The sequence below is a fragment of the Lutra lutra genome, chromosome 3, assembly GCF_902655055.1.
Source record: "Lutra lutra chromosome 3, mLutLut1.2, whole genome shotgun sequence".
NCBI lineage: Eukaryota > Metazoa > Chordata > Mammalia > Carnivora > Mustelidae > Lutra > Lutra lutra.
In genome coordinates, this window is record NC_062280.1 from 90,987,394 (window position 1) to 91,008,816 (window position 21,423).

Sequence of the window (21,423 nt, forward strand, 5' to 3'; positions counted from 1 at the left end):
TTTTTGTATTTCTTCAGGTTAACTGTATTGCTAGAGACTTCCCTCATAAAACAGGTTTTGCTGCATCTCACAGATTTTGGCCTTTTTTTTTTTTTAAAGATTTTATTTATTTATTTGACAGAGAGAGATCACAAGTAGATGGAGAGGCAGGCAGAGAGAGAGAGAGAAGCAGGATCTCTGCCCAGCAGAGAAGCCGATGTGGGACTCGATCCCAGGACCCTGAGATCATGACCTGAGCCGAAGGCAGCGGCTTAACCCACTGAGCCACCCAGGCGCCCGATTTTGGCCTTTTGTATTTCAATTTTGATGCATCTCCAGGTTGTTTTTTTTTTTCTTTCTTTCTTGATTTTATCATTGATCCATTGGCTATTTGGTAGCATGTTGTTTAATCTCTACATAATTGTGATTTTTATACTTTTCTTCCTATAATTGATTTCTAGTTTTATACTGTTGTGGTCAGAAAAGATGCTTGATATGATTTCATTTTTTTGTGAATTTACTGAGACTTGTTTTATGGTTTAACATCTTATCTATCCTGAAGAATGTTCCATGTGCTCTTGAGAAGAACATGTATTCTGCTTCTTTTGGATGGAATGTTCTATATATATCTGTGTCCAGCTGGTTTAATGCGTCATTTAAGACCAATATTTCCTTATTGATTTTCTTTCTGGATATCCATCCATTGATGTAAGTGGCACTTAAATGTCCCCTAATATTATTGTATTGCTATTAGTTACTCTCTTTTAGTCTATTAATATTTGCTTTATGTATTTAGGTACTCCTTCACTGGGTGTATAAATATCTACATAAACACTTACAAATGTTATATCTTCTTTTTGGACTGAGCATTATGTAATGCCCTTGTCTTTCATATAGTTTGTTTTGAAGTTTATTTTGTCTGATATAAGTATAACCCCCAGCAGAACATTTTTTTTTCTTTTTTCTTTTTTTTACTTTCCCTTTGCATGGAATATCTTTGGTCTGTGTGTCCTTAGATCTGAAGTGAGTCTCTTACAGGCAATATATGCATGGGTCTTGGGGTTTGTTTTTGTTTGTTTGGTTGGTTGGTTGGTTTTGTTTTGTTTTTCACATTCAGTCACTCTGTGTCTTTTGATTAGAGATTTACTCCATTTACATTTAAAGAATTATTGATAGGTATATACTTATTGACATTCTGTTGATTGAATTGTGGACATTTTTGTAGTTTGTCTTTGTTCCTTTTTTCTTCTTTTGTTCTCTTCCCTGTGGTTTGATGATTTTCTCTATTGTTATGTTTAGATTCCTTTCTGTCTTTGGTGTATCTACTATAGATTGTTTATTTGTGGTTACTATGTGGTCCACAAATAGCACTAGATAGATAGATAAATAGATAGATAGATAGAAATACACATACATACAGTCTATTTTGTTGATAGCATCTTACATCCAAACACATTTTAAAAAGTACATCTTTATTACCCTCCCCTACCATGTATTCTATTCTTGATGTCACATTTTACTTCTTTTTCTAATTCTTGAAAAATTATTTTGATTAATTAATTATTTTTAGAAGCACCCTAAACTAGTTAATTTTATTTGTTCAAGGGTTCATATTGCAAGCATTAAACCAAGTATGGTCTCTGATTCTGTGAGCCCAGATTCACATATTTGGGAAGATAAAAGCAAACTGTGACCCATGTATATGGATGAAAAACCAAGTTAATCATATTGTAGTTTTAAATTTCTGCAGCCTAGAAGCCACAAGTCACGGATCTTTAAGGTCTTTCTGGATGTCCCACAATGTATCTGCACTTTTCTTGAACTGGGCAACCTCATCATCCTTCAGCTTTTGGTTGATCACACTGGTTAAGCCCTGAGCATTCAGGATACACAGAAGGTTCAGGAAGATTTCATTCTCAAAACCACATATCCCCTTCACCATTGTTGACACTGGATAATTCAGGGTAGATTTTTCAACATGGGTTCAATGAGATCAGCCACACTTAATCAAGTAGCCCAGTTGGTGTATCCTTTTAGCTTAATGACTTCATAGACACTTTCCACCACCATCTTATGTACATTTAATGTACTTCCTTCCAATTTTCACTGTCATTTTATGTTCCCATTTCTGGATTCAGTTCCTAAAGAGAAACACCTGCCACATTCACTCTACTCCACACAGCCACACCTGAATCACCCTATTCTCCCAAAATCCATCCATGGCAGCTCCTGGGATGAATGCCAAAATTTTCAGCCATAAGATAGAGAAATCTAGCAGAATCCAGATTACACCACTTCCAATCACACAGTGCTTGGGTAGTCCACTTAGTTTCCAAGTAACATGTGAGAATATCCACTAGGTTGGAAACCACAATTATGATACAGTCAGGACTATACTTGACTATCTGCAGAATAATGAATTTGAAGACATAACATTCCTCTGCCCCAGATTGAGCTGTCTCTCTCTCTCCTGCTGGCGGACTCCCACAGTCACCACCATAATCTTAGAATTGGCAGTCACAGAATCATCTTTATCTGCCACAATTTTAGGTGTCTGAAGAAATAAGCTCCCATATTGCAGATCCATCCTTTCTTCTTTATCTTCAAAAATATCCACAAGGACAAGTTCAGCCAGGGACTTTCCCAGAATGCTGACAGCACATGCCATACCAACTTGTTTAGTTCCCACTACAAGGATCTTATTGTTTGGGATGGTTGCCTCTTCTTCTGTAACTGGTGCAATCAGTTTTTCCTTAAGAGTTGCCATTGTGCCCAGAGAGAATCAGCTGGGAGAGCCATGCAAAGACCATATTTTACATCTTTTTATTTTGTATACCCCATAACTAATTATTACAGCTATAATTAATTTTAGTATTTTTGTCTTTTACCCTTCATATTAGCTTTATAAATTATTAATCCATTATCTTTATGATATATTTACATTTATTAATGAGATTTTTACTTTCAGATATTTGCTTATCATTAGTTATTCCCTTTTCTTTTTATCTTAAAGAAGTCTCTTTAACATTTTTTTTAAGGCCACTTAGTGGTAATGAATTCCTTTGCATTTTGCTTATCTGGAAAACTCTATTTCTCTTTCAATTCCAAATAATAACCTTGCTGGATAAAGTATTTTTGTATGGAAGTTTTGCTTGCTTTGTTTTCTTTTGTTTTTACTTTCAGCCCTCTGAACATGTCATCCCACTCCCATGTGGCCTATAAACATTCTGTTGATAAATCTGCTGATAGCTTTAAGGTTCCCCTATATGTAAGAATTTGTTTTTATCTTGTTGCTATTAATATTCTCTCTTCACCTTTAACTGTTGACATTTTAATTCTAATGTATCTTGGTTTGGATCCCTTTTTATTTATTTTATGTGGTACTCTCTGTGCTTCCTGGAATAGGATGTCTAATCCCCCCCCCCTTTATTTTTCCTAGATTATGGAAGTTTTCAACCATACTTTATTTTTTTTAAGTTTTTATTGAAATTCCAGATATTCAACATACAGTGTAATTAATTTCAGGTGTAAAATCTAGCTATTCATCACTTACATATGATGCCCAGTGATCATCGCAAGTGCCATTCTTAATACTTCACCATCCCACTACCCACCTCCCCTCCAGTAACTGTCAGTTTATTCTCTATAGTTGAGAGTCTGTTTTCTTGTTTGCGTCCCTTTTTTGCCTCCATAGTCATCTGTTTTGTTTCTTAATTTCCACATATGAGTGAAATCATATGGTACTTGTCTTTCTTTGTCTGACTTCTTTTACTTAAATAATACTCTCTAGCTCTATCCATATCGTTGCAAATGGCAAAATTTCACTTTCTATGGCTGAAGTTATATTTCATGTATGTATATGCCGCATCTGATGAAATTTATTCATCAGGCAATGGGCATTTGGGCTCTTTTCATAATTCGGCTATTGTTGATAATGTTGCTAAAAGCATCAAGGTGCATGTATCCCTTCAAATCAATATTTAATATCCTTTGTGTAAATACCTAGAAGTGCAAATGCTGGATGGTAGAGTAGCTCTAGTTTTAACTTTTTGAAGAACCTCCATACTGTTTTCCAGAGTGGCTGCTACAGTTTGCATTCTTACCAACAGTGTAAGAGGGTTCCCTTTTCTTCGCATCCTTGCCAACACCTGCTGTTTCTTGTATTATTGATTTTAGCCATTTTGATAGGTGTGTGGTGATATCTCATTGTAGTTTTGATTTGTGTTTCCCTGATGATCAGTGATGTTGAGCGTCTATTCATGTGTCTGTTAGCCATCTGTCTGTCTTCTTTGGAAAAATGTCTGTTCATGTTTTCTGCCTATTTTTTATCTGGATTATTTGTGGGGTTTTTTGGTTTTTGGTTTTTTTTTTTTTTTTTTTTTTTTTTGATACCAATCCTTTGTTGGATATATCATTTACAAATATCTTCTCCCATTCAGAAGGTTGCCTTTTAGTTTTGTTAATTATTTCCTTCACTGTGCAGAAGCTTTTATTTTAATGAAGTCCAATAGCTTATTTTTGCTTTTATTTTCCTTGCCTCTGGAAACATATCTCAAAAGAAGTTGCTATGGTCAACGTCAAAGAGGTTACTCCCTGTGTTCTCTAGGATTTTAGTGGTTTCCTGTTTCATGTTTAGGTTTTTCATCTGTTTTCCATTTATTTTTGTGTATGATATAAGAAAGTGGTCGTTCTTTTGCCTTTTGCTGTCCAGTTTTCCCAACACCAGTTGTTGAAGAGACTGTCTTTTTCCCATTGGATATTCTTTCCTGCTTTGTCAAAGTTTGTTTATCAAATAGTTGTGGGTCCATTTCTGGGTTTTCTACTATGTTCCATTGATATATGTGTCTGTTTTTGTGTTAGTACCATACTGTCTTGATCAGTCATTATTTCTTTAAATAAATTATCTACCACCCTTCTCTCTTCCTTCTCCATCTGAGATTCCTATAATATATGTTATTCTGTGTGATATTATCCAACAGGTTCCTTAATCTACCTTCACTTTTGTTGTTATTATTTTGTTGCTTTTTTTTTTCTGTTTGCTCCACTGATTGGATGATTTCCACTGTCTTGTCTTCCATGTTGCTGATCCATTCTTCTACTTAGTCTAGTTTGCCTCTGAATCCCTCCATTGTGTTTTTCATTTCAGCTATTATAATATATTGTATTATAGTCTTTTGACTTCTTTTTGGTACTTTCTTATGTTTTCTTCCCCTTTGTTGAAGTTCTAACTGTGTTCATCCATTCTTTTCCAGAGTTTGGTGAATATCTTTACGAACATTGAACTCTTACCTGGTAGATTATTTACCTCTGCATTATTAAGGTTTTCTTCTGAGGCTTTGTCTTATTCTTTCATTTGGAACTTATTCCTATGTCTCTTCATTTTGCTTGACTCTCTGTTTTTGTTTTTATGCATTAGGTGAAACAGCTACCTCTCTGTCTTGAAGCAGTAGACTTGTGTAGCAGATAAGCCTTATCTTTTAAACTTTTTTTTTAGCTTGTGTTTGTTTCTCCCACCTATGTCTAAGTAGCCCGATTTATTCTTCATAGGTTCCAGCTGTTGCAGGTGTGCCAAAATCTGTCAGTTTTCCAAAGGGAGGGATTTTATTTTATTTATTTATTTTTTTATTTTTAAAGATTTTATTTATTTATTTGTCAGAGAGAGAGGGAGAGAGAGCAAGCACAGGCAGACAGAATGGCAGGCAGAGGCAGAGGGAGAAGCAGGCTCCCTGATGAGCAAGGAGCCCGATGTGGGACTCAATCCCAGGACGCTGGGATCATGACCTGAGCTGAAGGCAGCTGCTCAACCAACTGAGCCACCCAGGCGTCCCAAGGGAGGGATTTTAGACAGTGTATAGTTTTAGTCTTATTGCAAGATAAATCCTCAGGCAACAGCCTTTAAGGTGTATAAATATAGTCTTAATCATAAACTGTGGTTCATAATCATAAAACATGCTGACTTTCAAATCTGAGAGATCTGGACAATAGTTTTAAAAATTATGCCTTTAGACATATGTACAATCCCTTTTCTGGGAGATATCAACAAAGACAAAAGAGGGCACTAATATAGTGATTCTTTACTTAGGTTCCCAGGGGGCCTCTGACCTCTAAATGTCCTCAGGCTTAAGTTCCAGAACAAGAAAATAGGCATTTTCACACAAATACTGGGGAAATGTTTCAGTCTACTGTTTATGGAGTGCTCTGGAGATTGTAGCCTGCCAAGGTCTGTTTCTCCAAATGTTTCAGACCATGAGGCCCAGAAATGTAATCCCGCCTGACCAAGAGAGCTAGATGCTCAAGAAGTGTCCCCTGTGAATGCAGTACATTTCTCCCAGCTTTGGCAGGACAAGCAGTGGCTATGGTGCATGAGGGTGGGGTGCTTGGCTGGCCAGTTAGAGCTGGACAGGTTGTGGCTAAGGTATGCAAGGTCAGGGTATTCAGGCTGGAGCTAGCAGTGAGGGTTGAAGAGGATTTTCTCTGAAACCATGTCTCTGCCTCTCCTACCTGTTTCAGTGTGGCCCTTTTATCCTTTGCTGTGGAGGTGCTATTTAGCTAGCTTTCAGGTCCTTTTCATATGGCATTATTCTATATATATGGCTGTAGATTTGTTGTGTCTATGGAAGAAGGTGAGTTCAGGATCCCTTTATGCCATCATCTTAAAATCTCTTCTTTATTGATTTTCTTATAAAAATGTTTCTGAGTCTTTCATTTCCTTTTATTTATTTATTTTTAAGCAAATGCAAAGACATTGATTATTATTTTACCTAAATACTAGCAAAAACCACATTGAGTATCAAGTACAGTTAATTTTTCATATCCTCTACAATTTCATTATAACCCATTTATTTTTGGTCTTTGTGCTTTAAAACTCTACAGAACAGGCATTAACTACTTTGAACAATAGGTTCACTTGTTAGGAAGATGAAATAGGTTGAAAACTAAAATATTGCCAGTGGGATCAGAAGTTGTAACACTTTTCTGCCTTTAATTTAGTATCCTTATTCTACTAGACAGGTTCTATAAAAATGAGATTTAAGAGAATAGTTATTGATCAACTGAGATTAAAATCTTATCCAAAAGGCACAATGACAGAACACGAAACACAAAAGAATAAGAGAATGACATTGAGCTGTAAAATTTAATATTCCACTCTAAATTTGAATATATTATAACTCACTTATACAATATAGTTTAACAGGTCTGCGTAAGTAGAGGAAACTTTAGCCAGTTAGTAGAGAGAGAAAAAAAAAAGAAAGCATAGATGTCTTAATCATGAAGGATGTTAAACATTTCTTCACTTAGACCTCTGATTTGATAAAGAGCATATAACCTGAAGGAAGGATATATATGTAACAAGAGCAGTTTCCTGAAGAAACACTTAAGAGTGGTGTGCTGAGGCACAAAGGTAGTCTATATGGTGGGTTAGGAAAGTAACAATGTCCATTGATACACTCAATCCCTGGATTATGATTTAGTTGAGCTTATTATAAACTGAATTTAATAATTACTCCTTTTTTTTTCCCTCAGAAAAAAATCCTTAACAAAATCTTTCCTTCTAAGGAAATAGGATGCATATATTTAGACTTAGAGAAATTTGAGGGAGTTAACTTAGTTGTTATCATTGAGGAGGAAAATGTTTTTATTAATGCAATTGCTATGTATGGTTATCTATTATTGTCATATTAATCATCCCAGTAATGGGTGCTATATAGGGAACTTCACTTTGAATCATTACGTGAATAACCCCTGTCAACCTCAAAGGTTCCCTAATATATTTCTTTTTCTTTTTCACTGTTAATATTTCACTGTGTTATTACAGCTCCCAATCCCTGTGCAGCTAATGATGGCAAAGGACCTTGCTCTCATATGTGTCTGATCAATCATAATAGGAGTGCTGCTTGTGCGTGCCCCCACTTAATGAAACTTTCCTCAGACAAGAAGACCTGCTATGGTAAATTTCTTGAAGTTCTTATCTAAATTTCAAATTGAATTCTCTCAAATGATATTAGCATTAAGATTTTCCTCAAAGTGAAGCAGAAGAGATTTTTAATGTCCTTAAAAACATTTGAGGTAGTGCTACTTCCAGACTGTATTGATGATTCATCTACTTTTGGGAAGACTGACAAATTCTTTAAATATGTGATATGCTGCACTTTACTATTTATTAATTTATTCATTTTTTCTTGCCACTTTTTTATTTGGTGTGTTGGCAGAATTTATCTCTACAAAGCAGGGAGATTTGTAAGTGAAAGGGCATTTTCAGAAAGTGATGATGTAGGTAACCCATGTAACAAAGAGGTACTTAACAGCTTTAATCTCCTCCTGCTCTTCTAAAGTTACTTTCACATCATTTTATAGGGGATTATCAATTTAAAGGGAGGAAGAATGAGGTAAAATATATGACTTTGAAATATTTCTTAAAAATATTTAAACAGCACATTTAAACTAGAAAAAATGATAATGAAATTTGTGAATGAAATCAGACTGTAGGTTTTTTTTCTGTTTTGGTTTCTTTTAATTTTGAGTAATTTTTGTTCACTTGTGGAGCAATTACTTTCAAGGGCAGAGAAGAATGTGCTCACAAAATCTTAACTTAGGAATGTAGGTGCATGTTGATTTAATTAATTATATATAATCTTAACATATCACAACAAAAATAATTCCAAAGAGAACAATGAAATAATAGATTATTTGTGACATCTATTTCTATTTAATCTCCTATTTTATAAACTCAGTTCCAAAAGGTGCTTATGGGAAGTAAAAATGATGCAATGCCTCACAATGTTACTTACTACAGATTTTTAAAAATGTGTAATAAAACATACCTTAACATTATTTGAAGCCCAATTTTGACAAGGAAAACATGAAATGACTTTTAAATCCATGTTTAATTTTATTGAGATATTATAAAAAATGTTCTTAGATGCCTTCAAAAATCATTTAATTTTGTTCTGATTAGGTAGGTACAAAGAACAAATACCGTTGTTTGACATTTGCAGAGTTCATGTGTTTTAAGAATTGTTTAAAATTATAAGATCAAATCACTGAGAATTTCTTGGTATTTCTAACTAAAGAAAAATAATGACTTAAGAATTCTAACTTGTTTTTCATTTGTTTCTTAAGAATTTTAATTTAAATAATAACTCATTTATGCCTATCAAATCTCGATTATGATTTTTTGATGTTAAAATTATTTTAAATAACGAGAAATAATTTTAGAATTTCTAGATTGCTTCAAACTTGCTGAGGTTAGAAGGGAAAAACACTTATTTCTGTTTCTTTTCTAGAAATGAAAAAATTTCTTCTATATGCAAGGCGTTCTGAAATCAGAGGAGTGGATATTGATAATCCATATTTTAACTTTATCACGGCCTTTACAGTCCCTGATATTGATGATGTTACTGTGATAGACTTTGATGCATCTGAAGAACGTTTATACTGGACAGATATTAAAACACAAACCATTAAACGGGCTTTTATTAACGGAACTGGGTTGGAAACTGTTATTTCAAGAGGTAAGAGCTTTGCACATTACAACTTAAAAAAAGTCATTCAATTTATAATAATCACAAGTCTCTTTTGTATGTTTTTTTTTATTATCCAATTCTGTGTTGTTAATTGAAAGTTGGAATTGATTATTCAGAGATTTAATAGTATGCTATGTCTTTACAATTGTAGAATGCTATAATTATGTTGCACATAATAGTCTGATAACTAGAAATTTTGTTTCAAAAGAAGAAAAAAATTCAAAAGGGATCTCCTTAAAATTTATGGATTTCTAAACAAACATTTGAAGACTTCTTTTTTGCTGATGGGGGAATAGTAATTTGTGCATACACAAAATATAGAATATTGGGAAGAACTTCTTTCCCTCTTTGGGCTCAGGCTTATTATCAAGTTCCTTTGCATAAATTTTTACAGAACTAGACTACACAAATAAGACAGGGAACTTATTTCTATCCACATCCTAACCTAGCAGGTTAAATCATAACTTATTGGTAAATGTTGTTAAATTAACCATTAAAAAAAAAAAAAGTAACTTTCCCCAAAGTAGAAAATATATTTGAAGTGAAGTTAGACATACTTACAGATACCATGACTCTAAATATTTAACATTGAATTATCCTAGTCTTTGTTTGAATCTTGGTGTATTGTGATTTCTGGATCAGTTGTTGTTGTTGTTATTATTGTTATTATTAGTTGTAGTAATAGTTTAGTTTATCTTCATTGAGTATCTTAGTATATATATTGCGTATATATAATATGTTAGTTTTATATATATATTTATATATATAGTGTATATATGTGTATAGTATGTATATAGTATAGTATTACTATATTAGTATAGCTTCATAGTATATCTCCATTGAGTATCTGCTCTTTTCCATTACTGCAAAACCAAACAAAACAGTTTCTGTTCAATTTCATTTTCCAATAAGCATAAGAGAGTGATTTGGAAGAGGATAGAAGAAAGGGTGATCAGTAATCTATATAGATATATCAAACTCTCATGCTTTGAAACATACTAAAAATTTAAAATCAGAACTTATATGAGGAATGATCAATCTCTTAATTAAAGCAATAAGAAGTGCAGGTTTTAAATTCACAGGTTTTCAAGAGTTTCCACATATCATATTTAAAAAGCTGGCTTGAGTATCACTAGTAGACTGAGAGTCTTTAACCACTGAAGTGTTCTTTTATTTATGCTAGCTCTTTACTCATCTAAGTTTAGTGCTATTAAAGCAACTTGAGTGAATTGGTTATAAACTTGTTTAAATACTTATTTCAAACTTCCCATAAGAGAAGAACCTTTATAAGAAGGCTAATGCAAAGATTTTTTCTTCGTAGAGGATTTTTTTACAGAGGAGAGGGAAATAATGGTTGGATTATTATCCAATTGTTAGACTAGGTAATGATCATTAAATACCTTGAAAGATCAGTTAAAGGATGTTACGTGCCTTCTAAGACTGACAGTCAGGTGATCTCATAAGAAATTCATCAAAGTCTAACAGAAAATTGTTTAAGCACTTTATCATGAATGTAAAATCCTTACCAAAAGGCTTTGTGAATTGTATGAAGGGAAAGATGTTATATCTCAGAAAAATGTGAGGACAATTTTCTTTCAATATAGATTGGTAGCTAGTAGTTATTTGATGGATTTGTCTTCAAGAAAGTCACAGGCTTCTTTTCATTTAGTGGACTTTATTTATAATTATTACCAAAAATTGAGCAATGATATTTTCTTACCAACAATTAATAAAATATATTCATTAGGATCAATAATCATTAATTCAATCATTTTGAAAATATTGAAATATCTTATATATAAGAAATTGATGGAGAATCAATATTGGCTGAATAGTATGGAACATAGAACAAGAAGGACATATTATACAAGCTGATAGAGCTAAAGAAATAAGTAGGAACTGAATCTAGACATTATAAGTTGTTGATTTTTATATTAGTAGTGAAAATAATGAGAACCAAAGAGTATTTCAAGGAGGCAGCAGTTGTATGGTTAGGCAAATACATACATAACTGTATGTATTTGCTTTTGGAAAATATGGGTTCTAGCTTTTAGGTTTAGTAGAGAATTGAAGAGGTGTGAGATGGAGGCAGGTGACTCTGGGAGACTGGATCACTGCCTGGTATAGCAGTTTTAGTTAAGATGTGATAGAAACATGGACTAGAAGGGAAACAAAGAAATGAGGGAGAATTATAGAAATATAAAAGAGTGAAAATATAAAGGAACTTAATTAATTGGATATGAAGTTCGAGGAATAGGTATTGTCAAAGATAAGTCCTTCATTTCTGGCTCCCCTATAAGTTGAATGATGTTGCATTTTCCTTTCTTCCAGGGTGAAATCTTGTGAAGGACTGATTTATCTTTCCATTAATAGAAAGCTTGAGATGAACTTTTGACAGTTCAGCTTGTGAGCTCATCAAAGTATCTCAAATCCTGCCAGTAATTGTACTGTATTTTATCCTTTCATCTTTTGGATTCCCTGTGAATGTCTGACCTTTCTCTTATTTCTTACATGCTGGTCTCTGTATCTTCTCACTTCACTGTCCTTCCTCTACTGGACTTTTTCTTGAGATTCTTTCTTTTCTTATCTTCCTTAGCCGAAGTCTAATGTGAAATCCGCTCCAAAAATCAGACTCTACATTTGCCATTGCTCCAATCAGACCGTTTCCTGAGAAAACACTGAACCTCCGTGAAGGAGTCTAGAAATAGTGTGCCTGCCATGCCATTCTCCATATCCTAAAATACTAAACTGTTCTTAATTTATGTACTACCTACACAAGCTATTGGTTACAGTTACATACAAAGCACACTTCATTATAAACATAAATGCTAACAAATGACTATAGATGTGTTCTTTGTATAAACTAACAAATATTTATTATCACATGTATATTTGCCTCTTTCACACAAAAAAAGGTAATTTTATTCTAAGAAAAATTACTGCACAATTCATAGAAAAGGTTTTTGCAACTGGTCTGCAGCCTGACTCTCTGGTGGTAATTAATTCTTACCCTTGAGTCACTGCTTCGTCCAGATATTTTTCAATTATTGGTGCTCTCAGGTTTATTTTTTTGATGTGATGAATAATACTAGCTGTCCTTAAAGTGACAAGCACCATAATCTCGTGTAATCTTTACAAACCTATTATTAAGAAATACTTTCATTCTGCTGATGAGAAAGCTTAAGCTTGTGAAAGCTGAAACTCTTGTCTCTGAAACAAAGGGAGTAAACAGTGGAGCCACAGTCACACTCTGGACTGTATGTTTAAAGCTCCTGTCACTCTCATTACTCTGCAATGAGAGAATTTGGGACTTCATCCCCAGTGACTGGGTGTTACCCTTTTATGCTCAGTTGCCTCTTCTGAGTACTTATTTATATAATGCCCACCATTATACCTTACTAGATAAAAAACTATCCCCCAGAAACTTTAAATTAACATAGCAAGAAATTAACTTGCAATTAACATAGTAAGAAGAAAAGAAGACATTAACAGGCCTTAAAGTTCTAACTGGGAGTTATGTAGTTGGGTTTCCACATTTGTATCTATTCTTCTTTTATTTATTTTTTTATTTTCATTTTATTATTTTTATTATTTGCCCCAGGGGTAGTTTTGTGAATCATCAGGCTTACACACTTCACAACACACTTCATAACACTAACTAGGGTATATCACATATCCTCCCAATGTCTATAACTCAACTACCCTCTCCCTACCACACTACCCCCAACAACCCTCCATTTGTTTTGTGAGATTAAGAGTCTCTTATGGTTTGTCTCCCTCCTGATACCATCTTCTTTCATTTTTTCCTTCTCTACACCCCAAACCCTCCACTCTGCCTCTCAAATTCCTCACATGAGGGAGATCATATGATAATTATCTTTCTCTAATTGACTTATTTCAAGAGCATAATACCCTCTAGTTCCATCCACATCATTGTGAATGGCAAGATTTCATTTCTTTTGATGGTTGCATAGTATTCCATTGTATATATATACCACATCTTCTTTATCCATTCATTTGTTGATGGACATCTAGGTTCTTTCCACAGTCTGGCTATCGTGGACATTGCTGCTATAAACATCTGGGGGCACGTGGCCCTTTGGATCACTACATTTGCATCTTTATTTTTTTTTTTTTTGAGATTTTTTAATTATTTATTTGACAGAGAGAGAGATCACAAGCAGGCAGAGAGACAGGCAGAGGGAGAGCAGGAAGCAGGCTCCCTGCTGAGCTCAGAGCCTGTTTTGGGGCTTGATCCCAGGACCTGACATCATGACCTGAGCCAAAGGCAGAGGCTTTAACCCACGGAGCCACCCCGGTGCCCCAACATTTGCATCTTTAGGGTAAATAACCAGTAGTGCGATTGCTGGGACATATGGTAGCTCTATTTTCAACTTTTTGAGGAACCTCCATACTGTTTTCCAGAGTGGCTGCACCAGTTTGCATTCCCACCAACAGTGTAGGAGGGTTCCCCTTTCTCCTCATCCTTGCCAGCATCTGTCATTTCCAGACTTGTTAATTTTAGCTATTCTGGCTGGTGTGAGGTGGTATCTGTCCATGGTTTTAATTTGTATTTCCCTGATGCCGAGAGATGTGGAGCACTTTTTCATGTGTCTGTTGACCATCTGGATGTCTTCTTTGCAGAAATGTCTGTTCATGTCCTCTGCCCATTTCTTGATTGGATTATTTGTTCTTTGGGTGTTGAAGTTGAAAAGCTCTTTATAGATTTTGGATACTAGCCCTTTATCTGATATGTCATTTGCAAATATCTTCTCCCATTCTGTCAGTTGTCTTTTGGTTTTGTTGACTGTTTCCTTTGCTTTGCAAAAGCTTTTGATCTTGATGAAGTCCCAGTAGTTCATTTGTGCCCTTGCTTCCCTTGCCTTTGGCGATGTTTCTAGGAAGAAGTTGCTGTGGCTGAGGTGGAAGGGGTTGCTGCCTATATTCTCCTCAAGGAATTTGATGGATTCCTTTCTCACATTGAGATCCTTCATCCACTTGGAGTCTATTTTTGTGTGTGGTGTAAGGAAATAGTCCAGTTTAATTCTTCTGCATGTGGCTATCCAATTTTCCCAACAGCATTTGTTGAAGAGACTGTCTCTTTTCCATTGGACATTCTTTCCTGCTTTGTTGAAGATTAGTTAATCATAGAGTTGAGGGCCTATTTCTGGGCTCTCTATTCAGTTCCATTGATCTATGTATCTGTTTTGTGCCAGTACCATTCTGTCTTGATGATGACAGCTTTGTAATAGAGCTTGAAGTCTGGAATTATGATGCCATCAACCAACCTTGCTTGCTTTCTTTGTTTCTTTCTTTTTAAGATTTTATCTAATTATTTGAGAAAGAGAGATCACAAGTAGGCAGAGAGGCAGACAGAGAGAATGAGAAGTAGGCTCCCTGCTGAGTAGAGAGCCAGATGTGGGGCTCAATCCCAGGACCCTGAGATTATGACCTGAACTGAAGGCAGAGACTTAACCACTGAGCCACCCAGGCGCCCCCAACCTTGGCTTTCTTTTTCAACATTCCTCTGGCTATTTGGTGTCTTTTATGGTTCCATATAAATTTTAGGATTATTTGTTCTATTTCTTTAAAAAAATAGATGGTATTTTGATAGGGATTGCATTAAATGTGTAGATTGCTTTAGGTGGCATAGACATTTTCACAATATTTGTTCTTCCAATCCATGAGCATGGAACATTTTTCCATTTCTTTGTGTCTTCCTCAATTATTTTCATGAGTATTCTATAGTTTTCTGAGTACACATACTTTGCTCTTGGTTAGCTTTATGCCTAGGTATCTTATGATTTTGGGTGCAATTGTAAATGGGACCGACTCCTTAATTTCTCTTTCTTCTGTCTTGCTCTTGGTGTATAGAAATGCAATTGGTTTCTGTGCATTGATTTTATATCCTGACACTTCCCTGAATTCCTGTATGAGTTCTAACAGTTTTGGAGTGGAGTCTTTTGGGTTTTCCACATAAAGTAACATATGATCCACAAAGAGTGAAAGTTTGACTTCTTCTTTGCCAATTTGGATGCCTTTTATTTCTTTTTGTTGTCTGATTGCTGAGGCTAGGACTTCTAGGGCTATGCTGAATAGCAGTGGTGATAGTGGACAGCCCTGCCATGTTCCTGATCTTAGGGGAAAAGCTCTCAGTTTTTCCCCATTGAGAATGATATTCGCTATGGGTTTTCATAGATGGCTTTGATGATATGGAGGTATGTACCCTCTATCCCTACACTTTGAAGAGTTCTGATCAAGAAAGGATGCTGTACTTTGTCAGATGCTTTTTCAACATCTATTAAGAGTATCATTTGGTTCTTGTTCTTTCTTTTATTAATGTATTGTATCACGTTGATTGATTTGTGGATGTTGAACCAACCTTGCAGCCCAGAGATAAATCCAACTTGGTTGTGGTGAATAATACTTTTAATGTACTATTGGATCCTCTTGGCTAGTATTTTGGTGAGAATTTTCGCATCTGTGTTTATCAAGAATATTGGTCTGTATTTCTCCTTTTTTGTGTGGTCTTTGTCTGGTTTTGGGATCAAGGTGATGCTGGCCTCATAAAATGAGTTTGGAAGTTCTCCTTCAATTTCTATTTTTTGGAACAGTTTCAGGAGAATAAGCATTAATTCTTCTTTAAATGCTTGATAGAATTCCCCTGGGGAAGCCGTCTGACCCTGGGCTCTTGCTTATTGGGAGATTTTTGATGACTGCTTCAATCTTCTTACTGGTTATGGGTCTGTTCAGGCTTTCTGTCTTTCTGGTTCAGTTTCGGTAGTTTATATTTCTCTAGAAATGCATCCATTTCTTCCAGATTGTCAAATTTGTTGGCCTATAGTTGCTCATAATATGTTCTTATAATTGCTTGTATTTCTTTTGTGTTGGCTGTAATCTCTCCTCTTTCATTCATGATTTTATTAATTTGGGTCCTTTCTCTTTTATTTTTGATAAGACTGGCCAGGGGTTTATCAATCTTATTAATTCTTTCAAAGAACTAGCTCCTAGTTTCGTTGATTTGTTCTATTGGTTTTTTTTTTGTTTGTTTGTTTCTATTTCATTGATTTCTGCTCTGATCTTTATGATTTCCTTCTCCTGCTGGGTTTAGGCTTTCTTTGCTGTTCTTTCTCCAGCTTCTTTAAGTATAGGCTTAGGTTGTGTACTTGTGACCTTTCTTGTTTCTTGAGAAAGGCTTGTATCACTATCTACTTTCCTCTTTGGACTGCGTTTGCTGTGTCCCAAAGATTTTGAACTGTTTTTTTTTTTTTTTAAAGATTTTATTTATTTATTTGAGAGAGACACAGTGAGAGTGAGCATGAGCAAGGAGAAGGTCAGAGAGAGAAGCAGACTCCCGCGGAGCCGGGAGCCCGATGTGGGACTCGATCCCGGGACTCCAGGATCATGACCTGAGCCGAAGGCAGTCGTCCAACCAACTGAGCCACCCAGGCGTCCCTGAACTGTTGTTTTGAACACAGTTTTGTTTGAACATTTGTGTTTTCATTTTCATTTGTTTCCATGAATTTTTTTTCAATTCTTCTTTAATTTCCTGGTTGACCCATTCATTCTTTAGTTGGATGCTCTTTAGCCTCCATGTATTTGGGTTCTTTCCAAATTTCTTCTTGTGATTGAGTTCTACCTTCAGAACATTGTGGTCTGAAAATATGCAGGGAATGAGGGGCACCTGGGTGGCTCAGTGGGTTAAGCCTCTGCCTTCGGCTCAGGTCATGATCTCAGGGTCCTGGGATCGAGCCCCACATCGGGCTCTCTGCTCAGCAGGGAGCCTGCTTCCCTCTCTCTCTGCCTGCCTCTCTGCCTACTTGTGATCTCTCTCTGTCAAATAAATAAATTCTTTAAAAAAAAAATATGCAGGGAATGATCCCAATCTTTTGGTGCCAGTTAAGTCCTGATTTGTGACCCAAGATGTGATCTATTCTGGAAAATGTTCCATGTGCACTAGAGAAGAATGTATATTTTGTTGCTTTGGGATGGAATGTTCTGAATATATCTGTGATGTCCATCTGTTCCAGTGTATCATTTACAGCCTTTTTTTCCTTGTTGATCTTTTGCTTGGATGATCTGTCCATTTCAGTGAGGGGTGTGTGAAAGTCCCCTACTATTACTGTATTATGGTCAATGTGTTTGTTATTAATTGGTTTATATGATTGTCTGTTCCCATGTTAAGGGTATAGGTATTTAAAATTGTTAGATCTTCTTGTTGGACAGACCCTTAAAGTATGATACAGTAGTGTCCTTTCTCATCTCTTATTATAGTCTGGCTTAAAATCTAACTTATCTTATATAGGGATTGCCACCCCAGCTTTCTATTGATGTCCATTAGCATGGTAAATTGTTTTCCACCTCCTCACTTTAAAACTGGAGGTGTCTTTGGGTCTAAAATGAATTTCTTGTAGACAGTGTATTGAATGGTCTTGTTTTATTATCCATTCTGATACTCTGTGTCTTTTGATCGGGCATTTAGCCCATTTACATTCAGGGTAACTATTGAAACATATGAATTTAATGCCATTGTATTGCTTGTAAGGTGAGTGTTACTGTATATTGTCTCTGTTCCTTTCTGGTCTACTGCTTTTAGGCTCTCTCTTTGCTTAGAGGACCTCTTTCAATATTTCCTGCAGGGTTCGTTTGGTGTTTGGTAATTTTTTTAATTTTTCTTTGTCCTGGAAGCTTTTTATCTCTCCTTCTATTTTCAATGATAGCTTAGCTGGATATAGTATTCTTGGCTGCGTGTTTTTCGCATTTCGTGCTCTATATATCATGCCAGTTCTTTCTGGCCTGCCAGGTTTCTGTGGATGTCTGCTGTCAATCTAATATTTCTACTATTTTATGTTACAGACTTCTCATTCTAAGCTGTTTTCAGGATTTTCTTTTTGTCACTAAGACTTGTAAGTTTTACTATTAGATGATGGTGTATGGACCTATTTTTTATTGATTTTGAGGGGAATTTTCTGTGCTTCCTGGATTTTGATGCTTGTTCCTTTTGCCATATTAGGGAAATTCTCTACTATAATTTTCTCTAATATACCTTCTTTCCTCTCTCTCTTTCTTCTTCTGGAATCCCAATTATTCTAGTATTGTTTTGTTATGGTATCACTTATTTTTTGAAATCTCCCCTCATGGTCCAGTGGTTGTTTGTCTCTCTTTTGCTGGGCTTCTTTATTCTCCATCATTTGGTCTTCTATATCACTAATTCTCTCTTCTGCCTCATTTATCCTAGCAGTGAGAGCCTCCATTTCTAACTATACCTCATTAATAGTTTTTTTTATTTCAGCTTGGTTAGATTTTAGTTATTTTATTTCTCCAGAAGGGCTTTCATTTCTCCAGATAGGGTTTCTCTTTTATTTTCCATGCCATTTGCTAGCCCAACTAACACCTTGAGTATTGTTGTTCTGAATTCTAGTTCTAACATATTACCAATGTCCATATTGATTAGGTCCCTAGCTGTCAGTACTGCCCCTTGTTCTTTTTTTTTGTGATGAGTTTTTCCGCCTTGTCATTTTATCCATATATGAATATATGAGTGAGAGAAAAAAAAATACTAAAAGGGTGGCAAAACACCAGAAAAAATGTACGCTAACCAAATCAGAAGAGATCCAAAGCTGGGAGGAGAAGAAAGAGGGGGAAAGGAAATAAAAGTAAAAAAATAAAAAAATTATACACACACACGGACACACACACACACACATTAGACTGGTGAATAGAACAGAGCCACCCACTTGATTTTGGGTGTATTTTGGTTTCTTAGAAGAATAACCTCCCAAATACTTAAAGAAAGAAAAACTTACATATATAGAAAAATAAAGGCAAACATGATGAAGAGATGAAATATGACTGTAAAGATGAAAATTTTTTTAAATTTCTAAAAAAAGGAATTGATAAGTTGTTTGGAAAAAGAAAAAAAAATAGAGTAGGAAATGTGCTCAGGTTGGAAACTAGAACAAAGCCATGTACGAGATTAGAAATTTTGTTCTATTAGAAGAAATTGTATCCCAAACTTTTTAGGAAAAAAAAAAAAACTACACATATACAAAAAACATGGTTAAATACAATGAAGAGATAAAATATGATTATAGCAATAAAAGTTTTAAAAGTTTTTTTAGAAAGATATTGTTAAGATAAACAAGTTAAAACATTAAAAGAGGAAAAGTTAAAAAATAGAATAAGAAAAAAAAATTAAAATTTAACTTTGCAAGACTAAAGAGTCATGGGGAAAAAGCCATGAATTCTATGTATTGCTTTCCCCTAACTCTGGAGCTCTGCTCTTCTCATTCATTGATCTTCTCAAACATCCATGAACTTTGTCTTAGCTGGATGTTCTTGCTGATTTTCTGGGCAAGGGGCCTGTTGCAGTGATTCTCAAATGTCTTTCCCTGAGGGGCACCTAGGTGGCTCAATGTGTTAAGCCCCTGCCTTCGACTCAGGTCATGATCTCAGTTTCTTCAGATCAAGCCCTACATCGGGCTCTCTGCTTTGCAGGGAGCTGCTGCCCCCTCTATTTCTGGCTGCTGCTTTGCCTACTTGTGATCTCTCGCTCTCTCTGTCAAATAAATAAAATCTTAAAAAAAAAAAAAAGTATTTGCCCAAGGCAGAATTGCACTGCCCTTGCCATGGACAGGCCTAAGTAATCTGCTTGGTTTGCTTTCAGAGCTTTTGTTCCCTGAATGCTTTCCTTAGAGCTCTGGAGGACAGGAATGAAGATGGTGCCTCCCAATCTTTGGCCCAGAGGAGCTGAGAGCTCAGGGCCCCACTCCTCAGTGTGCCCCCAGAGACAAGCAGTCAATCCCTCCTGTCTCCCTGGTCTCTGGCCACACTCCAAGCTCACCCAGCCTGTGACTGAGCATTTCTATCTCTGGTTCATGGCCCTTCCTGATGTCTCTAAACCCAGCAGATTCCTGCCATGCTGCTCTCCCCAGAGCAGGAAGGTGGGTCTCCCCGGATTTGCCACTTGTGGGGGTTCCTGCTTGAAGAGCAGTGGCCCGAGTGTGCCTCAGATCACCATTTAAGGTAACTCTGATCTGAAAGCTCACTCCTTGGCTCTGTCTCTGTATTCGGCTTCCCCACTCTGATACCTGACAGCTCTGCCACACTCAGACACCCCCAATCTTTCTGTGACCCTGTGGGTCCTGAGACCACACTGTCCCTGCGAGGGCTGCACCTTTGCTTAGCCTCTGCTGTGATGTCCCTCAGTGGAGATGACTTCTAAAAGTTTGGATTTTGTGCTCTGCTGCTCCACTGATTCCTGGGAGCTGGCCCCTCCCCCTGCGGTCTAACTTCCCATTGCTTTGGATTCACTTCTCAGCACATCCTACTTTTCAGAAAGTGGTTGCTTTTCTGTTTCTAGAATTGCTGTTTTTCTTCTCTTTGATCTCCTCTTGGGTTTGTGGGTGTTCAGAATGTTTTGATAATTATCTAGCTGAACTCCTGGAACCTAATGTTATTTCAGTCAGCTACTCCTCTGCCATCTTGCCCCTCTCTCTGTATCTATTCTTCTTTTATCTATCATTTATTCCCCATACAGTACTTTGAAGTAAATGTTACTTTCTGTTTTTAAAAATGAGGAGTCATTTAATTCATAGTAAGAAATGGCAGGGCTTGTTTCATCCAAGTTGGAATTGACTTTAAAGTTATGTGGTTTTTCCCTCCTGACCCAGAGTCCCTCTCTTTTACAAATAAGGAACTTTGCCAGATAGAGAGCAGAAAATCTTAATAACCACATGGTTTTTACAAATATTTATTTCCAATATTCATTTAACAAACATTCAGCATAATCTGCTGATTTCACCTAGTAGCACCTGGGCAAATTGTAAAAGTATTCCATCCCTTTGCCAACAGTTTGGTTATTCTGACATAGAAGAAAAAGCTTTTAGATATATGTTGGTAGCTTTATAAGGTCCCAGGC

The 21,423-nt window shown here is 35.8% G+C and overlaps 1 protein-coding gene and 1 pseudogene across 1 annotated transcript in view; one reads left to right on the forward strand and one right to left on the reverse strand.

The window, feature by feature from the left end:
• LRP1B (LDL receptor related protein 1B) overlaps positions 1-21,423 on the forward strand; it is a 1,982,574-nt gene that overhangs the window by 1,336,993 nt on the left and 624,158 nt on the right. The window contains 2 exon segments of the mRNA XM_047722477.1: positions 7,796-7,927; positions 9,264-9,491. Coding sequence (XP_047578433.1) covers positions 7,796-7,927; positions 9,264-9,491 — 360 coding nt within the window.
• On the reverse strand, positions 2,061-2,746 carry LOC125095901 (L-lactate dehydrogenase B chain-like; annotated as a pseudogene).